The 13,653-nt window shown below is 41.8% G+C and overlaps 1 protein-coding gene across 1 annotated transcript in view; it reads left to right on the top strand.

Annotated features, from left to right (window-relative positions):
* Positions 1–13,653, top strand: part of cibar1 (CBY1 interacting BAR domain containing 1) — a 76,558-nt gene that overhangs the window by 21,548 nt on the left and 41,357 nt on the right. Inside the window, exon 4 of the mRNA XM_043688077.1 lies at positions 12,055–12,156. Coding sequence (XP_043544012.1) covers positions 12,055–12,156 — 102 coding nt within the window. The remainder of the gene's footprint in view (positions 1–12,054; positions 12,157–13,653) is intronic.

The following is a 13,653-nucleotide window of genomic DNA, read 5'->3' as shown; positions in this document are numbered from 1 at the left end:
AGGTCAGGGCTGGTGCAATGCCCCTGCCTGGTCCTAGTGCACTTCCACTCGTATAAGGACAAGAAAAAAGTCATAGAAACCTCCACAAGCACTGCTGTACAAGGGGTCAAAAATCATGTTTTTCCAGGATTTCTCAGCAGTTTTAATTCGAAAGAGGCATCCAGTACTCCGTGAGATACCCCGCAGTGCTCCATTTCAGCCACGAGGACTCAAGTTTGTACATTTGACTCAGTGGATAAAGCTAAAAACTTTGTAGACACTTTAAAATGGACGGACTAGCCTGAAGAATACGGTTAATGTTCATCCTCTTTTCCTTCTTTCCTCATGTTTTCCCTTCCTTTCTTTTTATTCCTTTCTTTCTCCCTAATAATTTTTTTTGGAAAAGGGGAGAAATAAAACTTGGAATAAGTTGTTCCTTTTTTCTATATAACTGGATTTTATAATGGAAAATTTTGTACATGTTCTTAGTTGTCTCCCCCTTTTTTGTTTGAAGCCAGGGATGGGTGGAGTGCTCATCATTACTATCTTTTCTTCTGTTGATTTAAGGATTTTTTTTTTCTGGCCTAAGGCTGGGACACAGTCTGGGTTTGAAGGAGCTCTGAAGGAGGGGATAGGTAGGGTGAGTGCCCCCCTATGGGCAGGGTGAAGAGTCTTCCATTCAAGGTTTTAGAGTTAGTTTTCTTTGTAGTTGTTTTGGTAGTAATAGTTGTTTGTAGTTATGATAGAGTAGTTTTTGTACACACAACTCTTGAGTCTTTATTGTGCTTGGTGCTTTGTAAGCAGGGTTCAAGGGTCTCTGAGAGGCGACATGGCTAAGTATCTTATTAAATGGTGCTCCTGGAACATCAAGGGAAGTCATTCCTTTTAACTGGTGAATGAAGTGCTTTCTAGCCTTAAGAGGGAAAGGGTTGATATCGTTTTGTTGCAGGAAACCCATCTTGAAGATGTCGAACACCTGAAGTTACAACAGGGGGCTTATGACCGGGTATTCTTTACTACTAAAAGTAGGGGAGTGGCAGTACTTATCCAGAATAATCTTCCGTTCAAATTATTAGAGCAGGTGAAAGATGAGCAGGGATGGTTTGTGACACTTTAAGCCCTGATACGTGGAGAGGAATATGGCATTTTAAATGTCTACTGTCCTCTGGAGCATCTCCTCAAATTTTTGATTAATGCTTTCTCGAAGCTGAGTACCTTTGGAACATGGCACATTATTATGCCGGGGGGAAGGGGGGATTTTAATTGTCTCTTGGATTCGACAGTGGACAGGAGGCCTAGTGGGCCCCCAATTATTTCTTCGCAAGCCAAGCAGGTGGCTGATTCATGCAAGGAATTGGGGCTGGTGGGTATTTGGAGATGTCTTCACCCTACTGGCAGGGATTTCACCTTTTCTTCAAACCCACATAAATGTCACACGTGAATTGATCTCTTCCTGGCTCCCTTGGCCCTTCTGGATTCAATTATGGGTTGTAAAATTGGGAAAATAGCTTGATCATGTGACAGTATATTTAGAAGTTAAGGCCAAGAGTGAGGGGCTAGGTTTGCGGCACTGGCGTTTGGATCCTTTTCTCCTTAAGGATTTCAAATTTGTGAAATACTTTTTGAAGGAGTTTCAGGAATTCTTGACAATTAACTCAGGCACGGCTAGTAGTCCATCTATGCTATAGGAGACCGCTAAGGCCTTCGCTAGGGGATTACCTGTTTCCTATTCGGCTAGCCGGAACTGACAGGAGGAGGAACAGCCACGTCTACTTGAGACGCGGTTGAAAGCCACAGAGGCGGTGCATTTTGCGCGACCTTTGGTGACAAAGCTACAATGGATCACGGCCCTCCGGGCTGCCTTGAATTCAATACTGACACAAAACGCAAAGAAAGAACTTGTTTTCACCAGACAAAGGCTGTTCAAGTATGGGGATAGGCCAGGGAAGCATGCTCCCCAATCCATTACTGCAATCAGAGACACCACCGGGGTCCTTGCATATGATGAGAAGAAGATTAATGAGACTTTTCGGAGTTTTTACTCTGAATTTTATCGGTCTAAAGGTTGCAAGGACAGGAGGGCTAAAATGGAGGCCTTTATTAAGAACCTGGACCTCCCAGGGGTAACCTTGGAACTTGCCTCTTTCCTTAATGCCCCCTTGACAGTTCAGGAAATACAGGAGGCAGCTAGGCAACTTCAGAGTGCGAAAGCGCCTGGCCCTGATGATGGTCTCCCAGGTGAGTTTTATAAGGAGTTTATAGGGATTCTGTCAGGGCCGATGTTGGAGATGAGAGCTGAAAATGTGTTGCTGGAAAAGCGCAGAAGGTCAGGCAGCATCCAGGGAACAGGAGAATCGACGTTTCGGGCATAAGCCCTTCTTCAGGAATGAGGAAAGTTTGTCCAGCAGGCTAAGATAAAAGGTAGGGAGGAGGGACTTGGGGGAGGGGCGTCGGAAATGCGATAGGTGGAAAGAGGTCAAGGTGAGGGTGATAGATCAGACTGGGGTGGGGGCGGAGAGGTCAGGAAGAAGATTGCAGTATAGGAAGGCGGTGCTGAATTCGATGGATTTGACTGAGACAAGGTGCGGGGAGGGGGAATGAGGAAACTGGTGAAATCCGAGTTCATCCCTTGTGGTTTGAGGGTTCCTAGGCGGAAGATGAGGCGTTCTTCCTCCAGCTGTCGTGTTGTTGTGGTCTGGCGATGGAGGAGTCCAAAGACCTGCATATCCTTGGTGGAGTGGGAGGGGGAGTTGAAGTGTTGAGCCACAGGGTGGTTGGGTTGGTTGGTCCGGGTGTCCCAGAGGTGTTCTCTGAAACACTCCGCAAGTAGGCGGCCTGTCTCCCCAATATAGAGGAGGCCACACCGGCTGCAGCGGATGCAGTAGATGATGTGGAGTGGTCTTTACGGAATGCTGATAGGGGAGGGGAGGGAAATATATCCTTGGTGGTGGGGTCCGTTTGGAGGTGGCGGAAATGACGGCGGATGATGCGCTGTACATGGAGATTGGTGGGGTGGTAGGTGAGGACCAGTGGGGTTCTGTCCTGGTGGCGGTTGGAGAGGCGGGCTCAAGGGCGGAGGAGCGGGAAGTGGAAGAGATGCGGTGGAGGGCATCGTCGACCACGTCGAGGGGGAAATTGCGGTCCTTGAAGATGGAGGCCATCTGGGTTGTACGTTTTTGGAACTGGTCCTCCTGGGAGCAGATGCAGCGGAGTCGAAGGAATTGGGAGAATGGGATGGCGTTTTCTTTCTCCCCGATGTTGGAGATGTACAATTACTCTATATACATGAATGCCTATCACCATTTTTGAGAGAAGCTAATATTTCCTTTCTTAAGAAGGGGAAGGTTCCTGAGGATTGTGCCTCATACAGGCCCATCTCTATTAAATTCAGATATCAAGATTCTGTCTAAGATCCTGGCGCTGAGATTGGAAAAGGTGTTGCCCTATATTGTTAAAGAGGTTCAGATAGGCCTTATAAGGGGTCGTAGGTCCTCTAATAATATTAGAAGGTTGTTGAATATGGTCAAAGTTTGTCAACAGTGATCGATTTGGGGTTGGTGATTTCCTTAAATACAGAGAAAGCATTTGACCGGGTGGAATGGCCGTATCTTTTTTATGACTTAGAACAGTTTGGGTTGGGTGCAGTCTTTGCTAGGTGGGTGGAGGTTTTATATCGCCACCCTCTGGCTGCAGTCATCACCAACGGGGTGAAGTCTGGGAATCTTAGCATTGGTAGGGGTAGTCGGCAAGGCTGCCTCCTCTCACCATTGTTGTTTATGTTGGTGATAGATCTGCTGGCAAAGGCTATTCGTCAGAACGTCCACATATCTGTTCCGGAAGTGGGATAGAGGGCACACAAGATTACACTGTATGCAGATGATGTCCTTCTGTTTTTATCAAGCCCAATGACCTCTGTACCCCATTTGATACAATGTATCAATTCATTTGGGGCTATTTCAGGATATAAGATTAACTTTGCAAAATTGGAGGCTATGCCTTTGGGGAACCTCAAGGATGTGCCAGAAGTTGAAGGTAGCTCTCCCTTTTAAGTGGTCACCGGCAAGGTTCCGATACCTCAGCATTTTTATTACCCCCAAGTTTGATCTGTTATTTCGGACTAACTTTGCTCACTTGCTCGACAATATTAAGCGGGTTCTCCAGAGATGGGAGGCTCTTCCAATTTCATTGCTGGGTTGAATATCTCTCATTAAGATGAATGTTCTTCCTCGCTTGCTTTATCCCATGCGTATGCTCCCTATAATGTTTCGCAGGTCAACGCTGTGGAAGCTTATCCGATGGTTTGGTTCCTTTGTCTGGCATCGTGGGCAGCCCCTCATCAAACTTACTAAATTGCAGTTGACTCATGGAGGGGGAGGAGTTGATTTCCCAGACATCAGGAGGTATCATTTGAGTTCCCTGCTGTCCTTTGTCTGTGATTGTGTAGGTAACGATCCGAACTCAATATGGCTGGATATCGAGGCCTTCCAGGCAAAGTGCCCTCTTGTTAACCTGTTCATGGGTAAGATGAGGACAGTTATGAACCATTGCTGGAACTCCATTATCATTAGTACAGTCAAGGCATGGAGGGCAGTGCATCAGAGTGAGGGTTGCTTATCCAAGACTTCGCCACTTACAGCTATAGTTGGCATGCCAGGGTTCTGACCAGGGATGATAGACTCAGGGTTCAAACTATGGGCTGCGTGAGGAGTTTCTAGTTTGGGAGACTTGTTTTGAGGGAGAGGTTGTGATGTCTTTTAAGCAACTGAGCCGCAAATACGGGTTGCCCAGCAGAGATATTTTCCTTTTTTTTTTGCAGGTTAGGGATTTCATCCAGAAGAAGACTTTGCTTCTCACTGATATTTGTTATTGATTGCATTTTTCAATAACTTTATGTTTGCAAAGTTAAAAATTTGCTAATAAATATATTTATTTTTTAAAAAAAACAAACTGGGATTCATTGGAATTTAAAAACAAGAGGTGACCTCATTAGTACATATAGGATTCTTAAGGGGCTTGACAGAGTAAATGCTGAAATGATGTTTCTCCCTCATGGGAGAGTGTAGAACCAGAGGACATAGTCTTAAATTAGCAACCCTTAATTCTGAGACTGAGATGAGTTTCTTTTCTCAGAGGGTTGTAAATCTTTGGAATATCATGGCCCAGAGAGCTGTAGGGGAAAAGTCCTTGTATATTTTAGGCTGAGATAGATTCTTGATCAATAGGGGAATTGAGGGTAATGGGGAAAGGGCAGGAAAGTGAATGTGAGGAATGTCAGATCAGCTGTGAACTAATTGAATGGTGGAGCAGGCTTGAGGTACCAAAAAGCCTACGTATGTTCCTATTTCTTTTGGTCTTATGGCCCATTCCTAATTGCCCTGCAGAGGGTGGTGGTGAGCATTTGTTTGAACTTCTGTAGACCATCTGATGTAAGTTAAGCCAGTGTTGTTACAAAGTGATATACGCACTTGGGGGGGGAGATCAGGCAACTTTCCCATTGCTTCTCAGATTGCTACGAAAGTTAATTGAATCAAAGCACTCAAAATCTCTGATTTTTCCTCTTTGTTGGAGTCAAGTTAATGAAAAACACTGACCAAGTTCCTTAAGAACTGCTACTTATTCTAAATAGATTCTGACCACAACTAAACAGCTGTGAACTATCAACGTACAGCTTTCTCATTAAAATGTTTAACCCCTTTCTAAAACTTGGAATACAAGACAGACAAAATAATGTTGATTTTTATGGATGAATATAAAAAAATCTGGGGGAGACGGTTTAATCACGCCAGTCTGCAGGGTTAGTTGAGATGTGCCTTTTGCTTGCCAGAATTTTGTTCTTCAGTGTCCTTTCTCTAGGTGCTTTCACTCCTTTGTAGGAGACACCGAGCAATTGATACATTAACTACAAAGTCTCTTAGTTGCTGTTTAAAAGTAACAGCTTGCAGCAACTAATGGGAGAAAATAAACTGCTTTGGGCATATTATTGCAGAGATATGGGTACACAAACTGCCTTTTCAGCAGGCTGAAGGCTTCTGTTTGTGTCTTTCATACCTTGCGCTGTTCACCTACCCAGTAACCAATTTGAGTTCTTATCAGGTTGATGACCATTGGCATCCATGTTCTTTTGCACAAACCAATCTGTTTTGAAAAGTGTGGTACTAGAAAGGCAGAGCAGGTTAGGCAACATCCGAGGAGCGGGAGAGTTGACGTTGCCAGCTAAATTTCAGTCTGTCCAAAATTTTCACCCTACTGCTTGAATAAAGCAGCATTGTAAACACCACAGAAAATGAGTTCAGTAACTTGTTTTTAAAATGCAGCAATTCCTTCCACAACGTTTGACCATAATTTTTAGTTTTAAGTAATCCTTTTTCCTTTTTAGTCCACAACCAAAAATGCAGTAAGTAGTGAACAGTTCTTTATAGAAGCAAGATCCAGGATTTTGACATAATTATAGTAAAGGAATGGTGATATGGTTCCAATCCAATTGGTGTGTGGCTTTGACAGTGGGGAAGGCCTTGCATGTGATGATGCTCCCACATATCTGCTGCCATTGTCCTTTTAGCTGATAGAGGTCACAGGTTTGGAGGATGCTGTCTAAGAAGCCTTGGTAAATTGCTGCAGAATATCTTGTAGATGGAAAACACTGCTGCTCCTGTACAGACTGCTTTGACTTTGATGTATTGAGGTTCTTAGTGGTGCTGGAGCTGCATGTGATGCTAGTTATGGCAAATGAAGAGTATTTCATCACATTCATGACCTGAGGAATTGGTAGATGAAAGGGTTGGTGGAGGAATTCAGTGTCGTTCAGATCTTCATGATATTTATTTTTATCATTTTTGATTTGGAACTGTGACTGAGAGCCGAAGGTGATCTTTGGACTGGGAGCAGCAGCCTGTATGTTTTTGTTTTAAGAACAAACTGATGTATGTTTATTTCTAAGGTCAAGCCTGGAAATTAATTACAGGTGACTGCTTTCAAAGTACTTGATAGACATTTCAACACTGGAGAGGCATTATGGTCAAATAGATGGCAGATGGTTGAATATTCATGGGCCTCAGAGGCAGGTTGGTGCCAAGAGATATTGAGGGGGTGGGAGGGAACAAAAGGAAACCAAAGTTTGCACTGCTTTTGAACTGGTTTGAATATTTATTAGAAGCATTGTGGCTGCCAGAGCTACAGGAAGGAGATCTGATAAAGATCCTAATGCAATTTCTGAAACCTATTGCTTCCTAATTATTCTTTCATTATCAACTTGAAGTTTGGAGAATAGAATTTCAGTTCAGCTGTTCAAGATCCTGATGCAGTTTCTGAAATCTTCCTCACTATCCACATTATCGCCTATTTTAGCATCATCTGCACACTTACTAATTGTGCCTTGTACTTTCTCATTAAATCATTGATTAAAAATAACAAACAGCAATGGGCCCAGCACCGACGCCTGAGGCACTCCATTAGTCACAGGCCTCCAGTCCAGCAAGCATTCTTCCACTATTATCTTCTGCTTCCTACTATCGAGCCAATTTTGTATCCAGTTTGCCAGCTTGCCCTGAATTCCATTGTCATCTAACCTTCCAGAGCATCCTACCATATGGAACCTTATCAAAGGCCTTACTGAAATCCATATAGACTACATCAACCACCCTTCTTTCATCAACTTTCCTGGTAACTTCATCAACGAACAAATTTGTGACGCATGACCTCCCATTCACAAAACCATGCTGACTAATCCTAATCAAACCCAGTCTTTCCAAATGTACGTATATCTTCTCCCTCAGAATGTTACGCATACTGGTTGATAGTTCCCAGGTTTTTGTTTTGCAGTCCTCCTTGAAGAAGGGCACAACATTCATACTCTCCAGTCTTCCGTGATGTCACCTGAAATTTCTTCTTCTCTAGCCTCTTGCAGGGATCTTGGGTATATCTGGTCAGGACCAGGAAATTTATCCATCTTCATGCATTCTAATACATCCAATGCTTTCTCTACTGTGATATGGACTGTCCCCAAGGTATCACCACTAACTTCCCAAGTCTTATCTTTCTCCATGGTAAACACAGAAGAAATATTCATTGAGGTCCTCACCCATCTCCTGCAATTCCACAAATACATGTCTACTTTGGTGCTTGGGTTCTATTCTCTCTCTAGTTATTTTTCTTTTAACATATTTATTTAAAGAATCTCTTTGAATTCACCCTAATTTTCGCAGTCAAAGCTATCTCGTGCCTCGTTTTCGCCATCCTGATTTTCTTCAGTAAACTCCTGTTTATCCTATATACCACCAGGGATTGCCTTGATCTCAGCAGCCTGTATCTGAGCAGTGTCTCCTTTTTTCTGGTCAAAACCTTAATCACTTGTCATCCAGGGTTCCCTACTTCCGCCAATGTTGCCCATCACCCTCACAGGAACATGTAGACCTTGAACTCTAGCTATCACACTTTTAAAGACCTCCCACATGCTGGGGGTCCCTTTGTCTGCAAGCAAACTACACCAGTCAACTTCTGCCAGCTCCTGTCTAATTGCATCAGAATTCATCTTGCCCCAATTCAGAATTTCAACCTGTGGGCCGGTTTTTTGTTCTCCAAAACTATTTAAAAAATAATACAATTATGGTCACTGGTCCCAGAGTTCTACTCGACTGGCACCTCAGTCACCTGTCCTGCCCTATTTCCCAAAAGTAGGTCGAGTTTTGCCCTTCCCGAGTAGGACGCTCTATATACTGCTTAAGGAAACTTTCCTGAACACACTTAACAAATTCCACCCCATCTAAGCCCTTAACACTATGGCAGTTCCAGCCTATGTTGATAAGTGGTTAGCACTGCTGCCTCTCAGCGCCAGGGACACGAGTTTGACTCCAATTTGGGCGACTATGTGGAGTTTGCACATTCTCCCTGTGAGTACTCATGTTTTCTCACACAATCCAAAGATGTGCAGGTTAAGTGAATTGGCCATGCTAAATTGCCTATAGTGTTCAGGGATGTGTAGGTTAGGTGCATTAGTCAGAGGTAACTATAGGATAATAGGATAGAGAATGGATCGGTATGGACTTGTTGGGCTGAAGGACTTGTTTCCTCACTTTAGAGAATCACAGAATCCTTATCTGGACTGGTCAAAAAATGTAGCAGTGTTCTCATTTGAAATGTTTGCAAATCAGCTGTTGAAATATGTTCATGTTGTGGAGTCATTTAACTTTAGCCTTGTGACATGATTTCATGGACTGGATGAATAATTTTGTTTTTCCATTTTTATCCTTGTTGAGAGCTGTGAGCATTTTTTTGGCTGTAGTAGCATTCAACCTTAATACGATAATTACGTTATTCCATTACTTGATTCTGCTGCTAGATGGAGCTCTGACATTACTTTGTTGACCATATATTTTGACCCTTTCAATATACTGTGAAATTTTAGGAAGCTTGATTTTCTGATACCTGCTTTAGTTTTGTACAAAAATTGATAACAATGTGACCATATGATGGGAACTGCCTGGGAGTACCCAGTAGATCAGGTACTTTATTATTATTGGATTGTTTGCATCAGATCCTACTTTCTAATGTGGGGGTATTTCTCATAATGTGATCTGGAGGCCTGAACTGAGGCTTGTTTGATTGAGGAAATTAAGATTGGTTTACTCCCTTCAATATATTTTCTGAACAGAACCTAGGCAGCATTTGCCAGGCCAGTATTTACTGTCCATGCCCAAATGTTGTGGCGACTGTGGTTGCGAGCTGCCTGCTTGAACCACTACAGTCCTTTGAGTTTAGAAATTTTCACAACACTGCTGTTCTGAAGGAAGTTCCAGGATTTTTCCCAGTGATAGTAAAAGTATAGTGATGTAGTTCAAAGGCAGGATGGTGAGTGGCTTAGAGAAGAGCTTGCAGGTGGTCCTTTTCCCATGCATTTAATGCCCTTGACCTTCTAATTTAAAGAGGCTGCAGTTTTGGAAGGTGCTGCTGGAGGAACCTTGGTCAATTTCAGCAGTGTGTCTTGAACATGGTTCACACCCTGTCACTACTATGACTGTGGAAAGGATTGAATATTTAAGTTGGTGGATGGGATATCAATTAAGTGAGCAGCTTTGTCTGGGATAGTGTTGTCTTTCTCGAGTATTGTTGAAGCTGCACACTTCCAAGAAAGCAGAGAGCATATTGATAGATTCAATAATACCAAAGCCCTTAAATGTCAAGGTGCAATAGTTAGATTTCTTGTTTGAGATGGCCATTGCCTGGCATTTGTGAGCTGTGAATGGTACTTTCTACTTATCAGCCCAAGCCTGGATATTGTGCAGATCTTGCTGCATATCAGTTTAAATGCTTTGCTTTAATATTTTAGAATTGATTGAATATTACTGAACCTTGTAAAACATCTTTGAACAAACTCATTTCTGACCTTACGACGGACAGAATTCATTGATGGAGTAGCTGAAGAAGGTAGAGCCGAGGCCACGATCTTGAGGAACAACTGCAGTGATGTCTTTTGACTGAAATGAGCAGATACTGCTTTGATGTCAAATGCAGTTACGCTCGCCTCACCTCTGGAGTTCAGCTTTTCTATTCGTGTGCACAAAGGTTGTAATGAGGCCAGGAACTTAGAGGATCCAATCTGAATGTAAGGGAACAGGGTATTCCTTTGTACGTACACTTGCGATGCATCCTAGAATTTAAAAGATGTAGGTGCAGAGGTAGCAGATGCACTAATTATAATCTTCCAGAAATCCTTAAATTATGGAAAGATCTAAGAGGATTAGAAAATTGCCAATGTCAGACATTTATTTAAGAGAAGGAGTCAAAAAATGTAACTGTAGGCCAGTTAGCTTAACATCCATCATTGGAAACATGTTATACAGTCACCATTAGGACAGTTTTTTTTATTCTAGAATTTTAAAATTTGAATTCAAATTTCACTGTCCACCATAGTGGAATTTGAACCAATATTTCCAGAACATTAGATTAAGGTTCTGGATTACTGTTCCCTTATGCTTGCTATTTTGAACAATGAGGAGAAAGTGAGGTCTGCAGATGCTGGAGATCAGAGATGGAAATGTGTTGCTGGAAAAGCGCAGCAGGTCAGGCAGCATCTAGGGAACAGGAGAATCGACATTTCGGGCATTAGCCCTTCTTCAGGAACAATGGTCATCTTTTAGTACTGAACTGATGAGAACCTTAATTAACATGATTATGAGACAGTCATGATCTAATTGTTTAGGGGAGCAAATTCAATGGGTCGATTAACCTACATCTGTGATTTTGATAGCACTATTGACAAACTCCTACATCACTTTGGTGGGTAGTGTGATCAATTGCCATGTCAGGTTGTCCAACCCTTAAGTGGCAGGACCATATCTTGACAATTTTCCATGTTGTTGGGTAGATGTTATCTGTATAAAGTTATTATTTCTAGGTCAAAGGTCTTCAATACTGTTGCCAGGAATAGAGCCTTCACAGTATTTTGTGCCTTCAGCCATTTCTTTATATCACATGGAGTGGTTGAAGATTGGTATCTGTGATGCTGGGGAAATTCTGGAGGATACTGAGATGGATCACCCACTCAGCATTTCTGGCTGAAGATGGATGCAAATGTTTCAGCCTTATCTTTTGTACTGATGAGCTGGGTTCTCCATTGTTTAGGGTGAGGATATTGGTGGAATCTCTTATTAGACATTTAATTGTCTACCAATAATAACTTAATGTGAAGTTTCCTTGCTAAACCCCACTTTTTAAAAAAAAATTAAGATCCTTCTTATACATTTGAATAAGTTTTTGACTCTAATGTTTCATTTGACTGTGTCCTTTTTTCCCCTAGTATTTCCATGAAGTGCCATTTAATGGTGGTTCAATGTTAAAGCTGCACATAAATATAAATTACAGTCTATGATTTTATAATAGCTGTTTGTATGGGCTATTGTCAGTTAAGCTCAGTGTAGAAAAGAAAAGCTGAGCTCCTATTACCTTTTTTAGAAACTGTAGCTGTACCTACCAACTTTAATTTTGTGCTTAATTTACATACAGTCACGTGGTTTGGTGGTAAACATACATAATCTCTTACTATTGTCAACTTGCATAATATTTAATATTTTATTTTCTCAGGAAGACCTCAAAGTTGCTTCAGGTGCTATAAGACGTGAATCAAAGCAAATTGCCCATGTGGAGCGAATGCGCCAGAGGAATCCTTCTGACCGACAAATAGTTGTATCCTTTATGTACAGTGGTTATATTTTTGTGCCTGAAAAAACACTACGTGAGTGGTGCAGTGTGACTAGACCGATATGGATAAATTAAGTAATTTGTGGTTATTTGGGCTTTGAAAGCATAACTTTGTCTCCTTACACTGGGTCCTGACAGTAACCTTTACCAATATAAAAGGCATATTTCACCCTCTCTGAATTACATTGAATTCTTGCAATAAAGATGATTATGATGGATTGCTGTTTAGGACCTGCTACATTGTGTTTGCTTTCTATAGAGTTTAAAATATTTCTTAGTTAAAATAATTATCATGTAACCATTTCATGATTCCATCACACAGTGACCATTCATTCTATTAAGTACAGCATCTTGCAAGTTCTATTTAACTCATTCAGTTCCTTTCCCCTTTCCATGTCATCCTGAAATTTTTGTTCAGTTTAGCTGCTTATTGAATTTTCTCCTGCATGCAACAGTTGAATATAGCTGTGCTACATTCTCGAACAATGTATTCCAGATCTTAACTTCACACTGCATGTTTTTTTCCACTATGTTGGTTTATAGCCTCTGTTTTTTTTTTGCCCTTCTGTTAATCAGCAATTTCTCTCTATCAGCTCTTTAGCAATGCATCACCGTTTTGAACGTCTTTATCGAAGCTTTCAATCTTCTCTGGCTTCTGTTTCTCCAATTGAATCCCAGGAAGCAGCCTCTCCTGTCTCTCATTGCAGGAAGCAATTTTGTGAAGCCTTTAGAAAGAGTGCAGAAAGACTTTATTTCTTTCCTTAAGTATGGTGCCCAGTATTGGACTTGAGGGGAAAAAAATACATCAGTTGAAGCCTAACTAGTGTCAAGTAAACATTTATCATAGTTCCTTGTTTCTGTTCTGTCTGTCAATGTATAAAGCCCCATTCTTCAATTTTCATTATAAAGTTTCTTGCCAGTCTTCCACTTCAGTTTGGTCTGATGTCAACCCAGTGTCATTGCCCCTCATCCAATTAAGCAAGTTATGTAAGAAATTTAGGGAAGAGATGATTTGATTAGAACATACAAAATCTGAGAGATTAAAAATATGGATGCTGGAAATCTGAAATACAAACTGAAAATACTGGAAAAATTCACTAGAGTTGGAAACAGTTAAGGAAGGGAAGAGTCAGAAATGGACTGTATGTAACTAAGAAAATGATAGAAATCAATTTCCTCCGGGTGCTCCAGTTTCGTCCCACAATCCAAAGATGCGCAGGTCAGGTTAGTTGGCCATGATAAATTATCTATACTGTTAGGTGCATTCGTCAGGGGTAAATATAGGGTAGGAGAATGGGTCTGAGTGGGTTACTCTTCTGCAGTTGCTTCATGATTGTACCCTTCATGGGTGACCCTGAGACTCTGCATCTATGTCAAGCTGTTCAAACCGAGGACATCTTGTATTCTCCTATAGGGAATTTTCACAGCTGTCACTAACTCTGACAAATAACTATCTTTCTTTCGAGACCCCACCTGTGTGTC

Source organism: Chiloscyllium plagiosum, chromosome 4, assembly GCF_004010195.1.
Source record: "Chiloscyllium plagiosum isolate BGI_BamShark_2017 chromosome 4, ASM401019v2, whole genome shotgun sequence".
Classification (NCBI taxonomy): Eukaryota; Metazoa; Chordata; class Chondrichthyes; order Orectolobiformes; family Hemiscylliidae; genus Chiloscyllium; species Chiloscyllium plagiosum.
The sequence above is the reverse complement of the archived record's forward strand: the minus strand, read 5'-3'. Positions and strand labels throughout refer to the sequence as shown.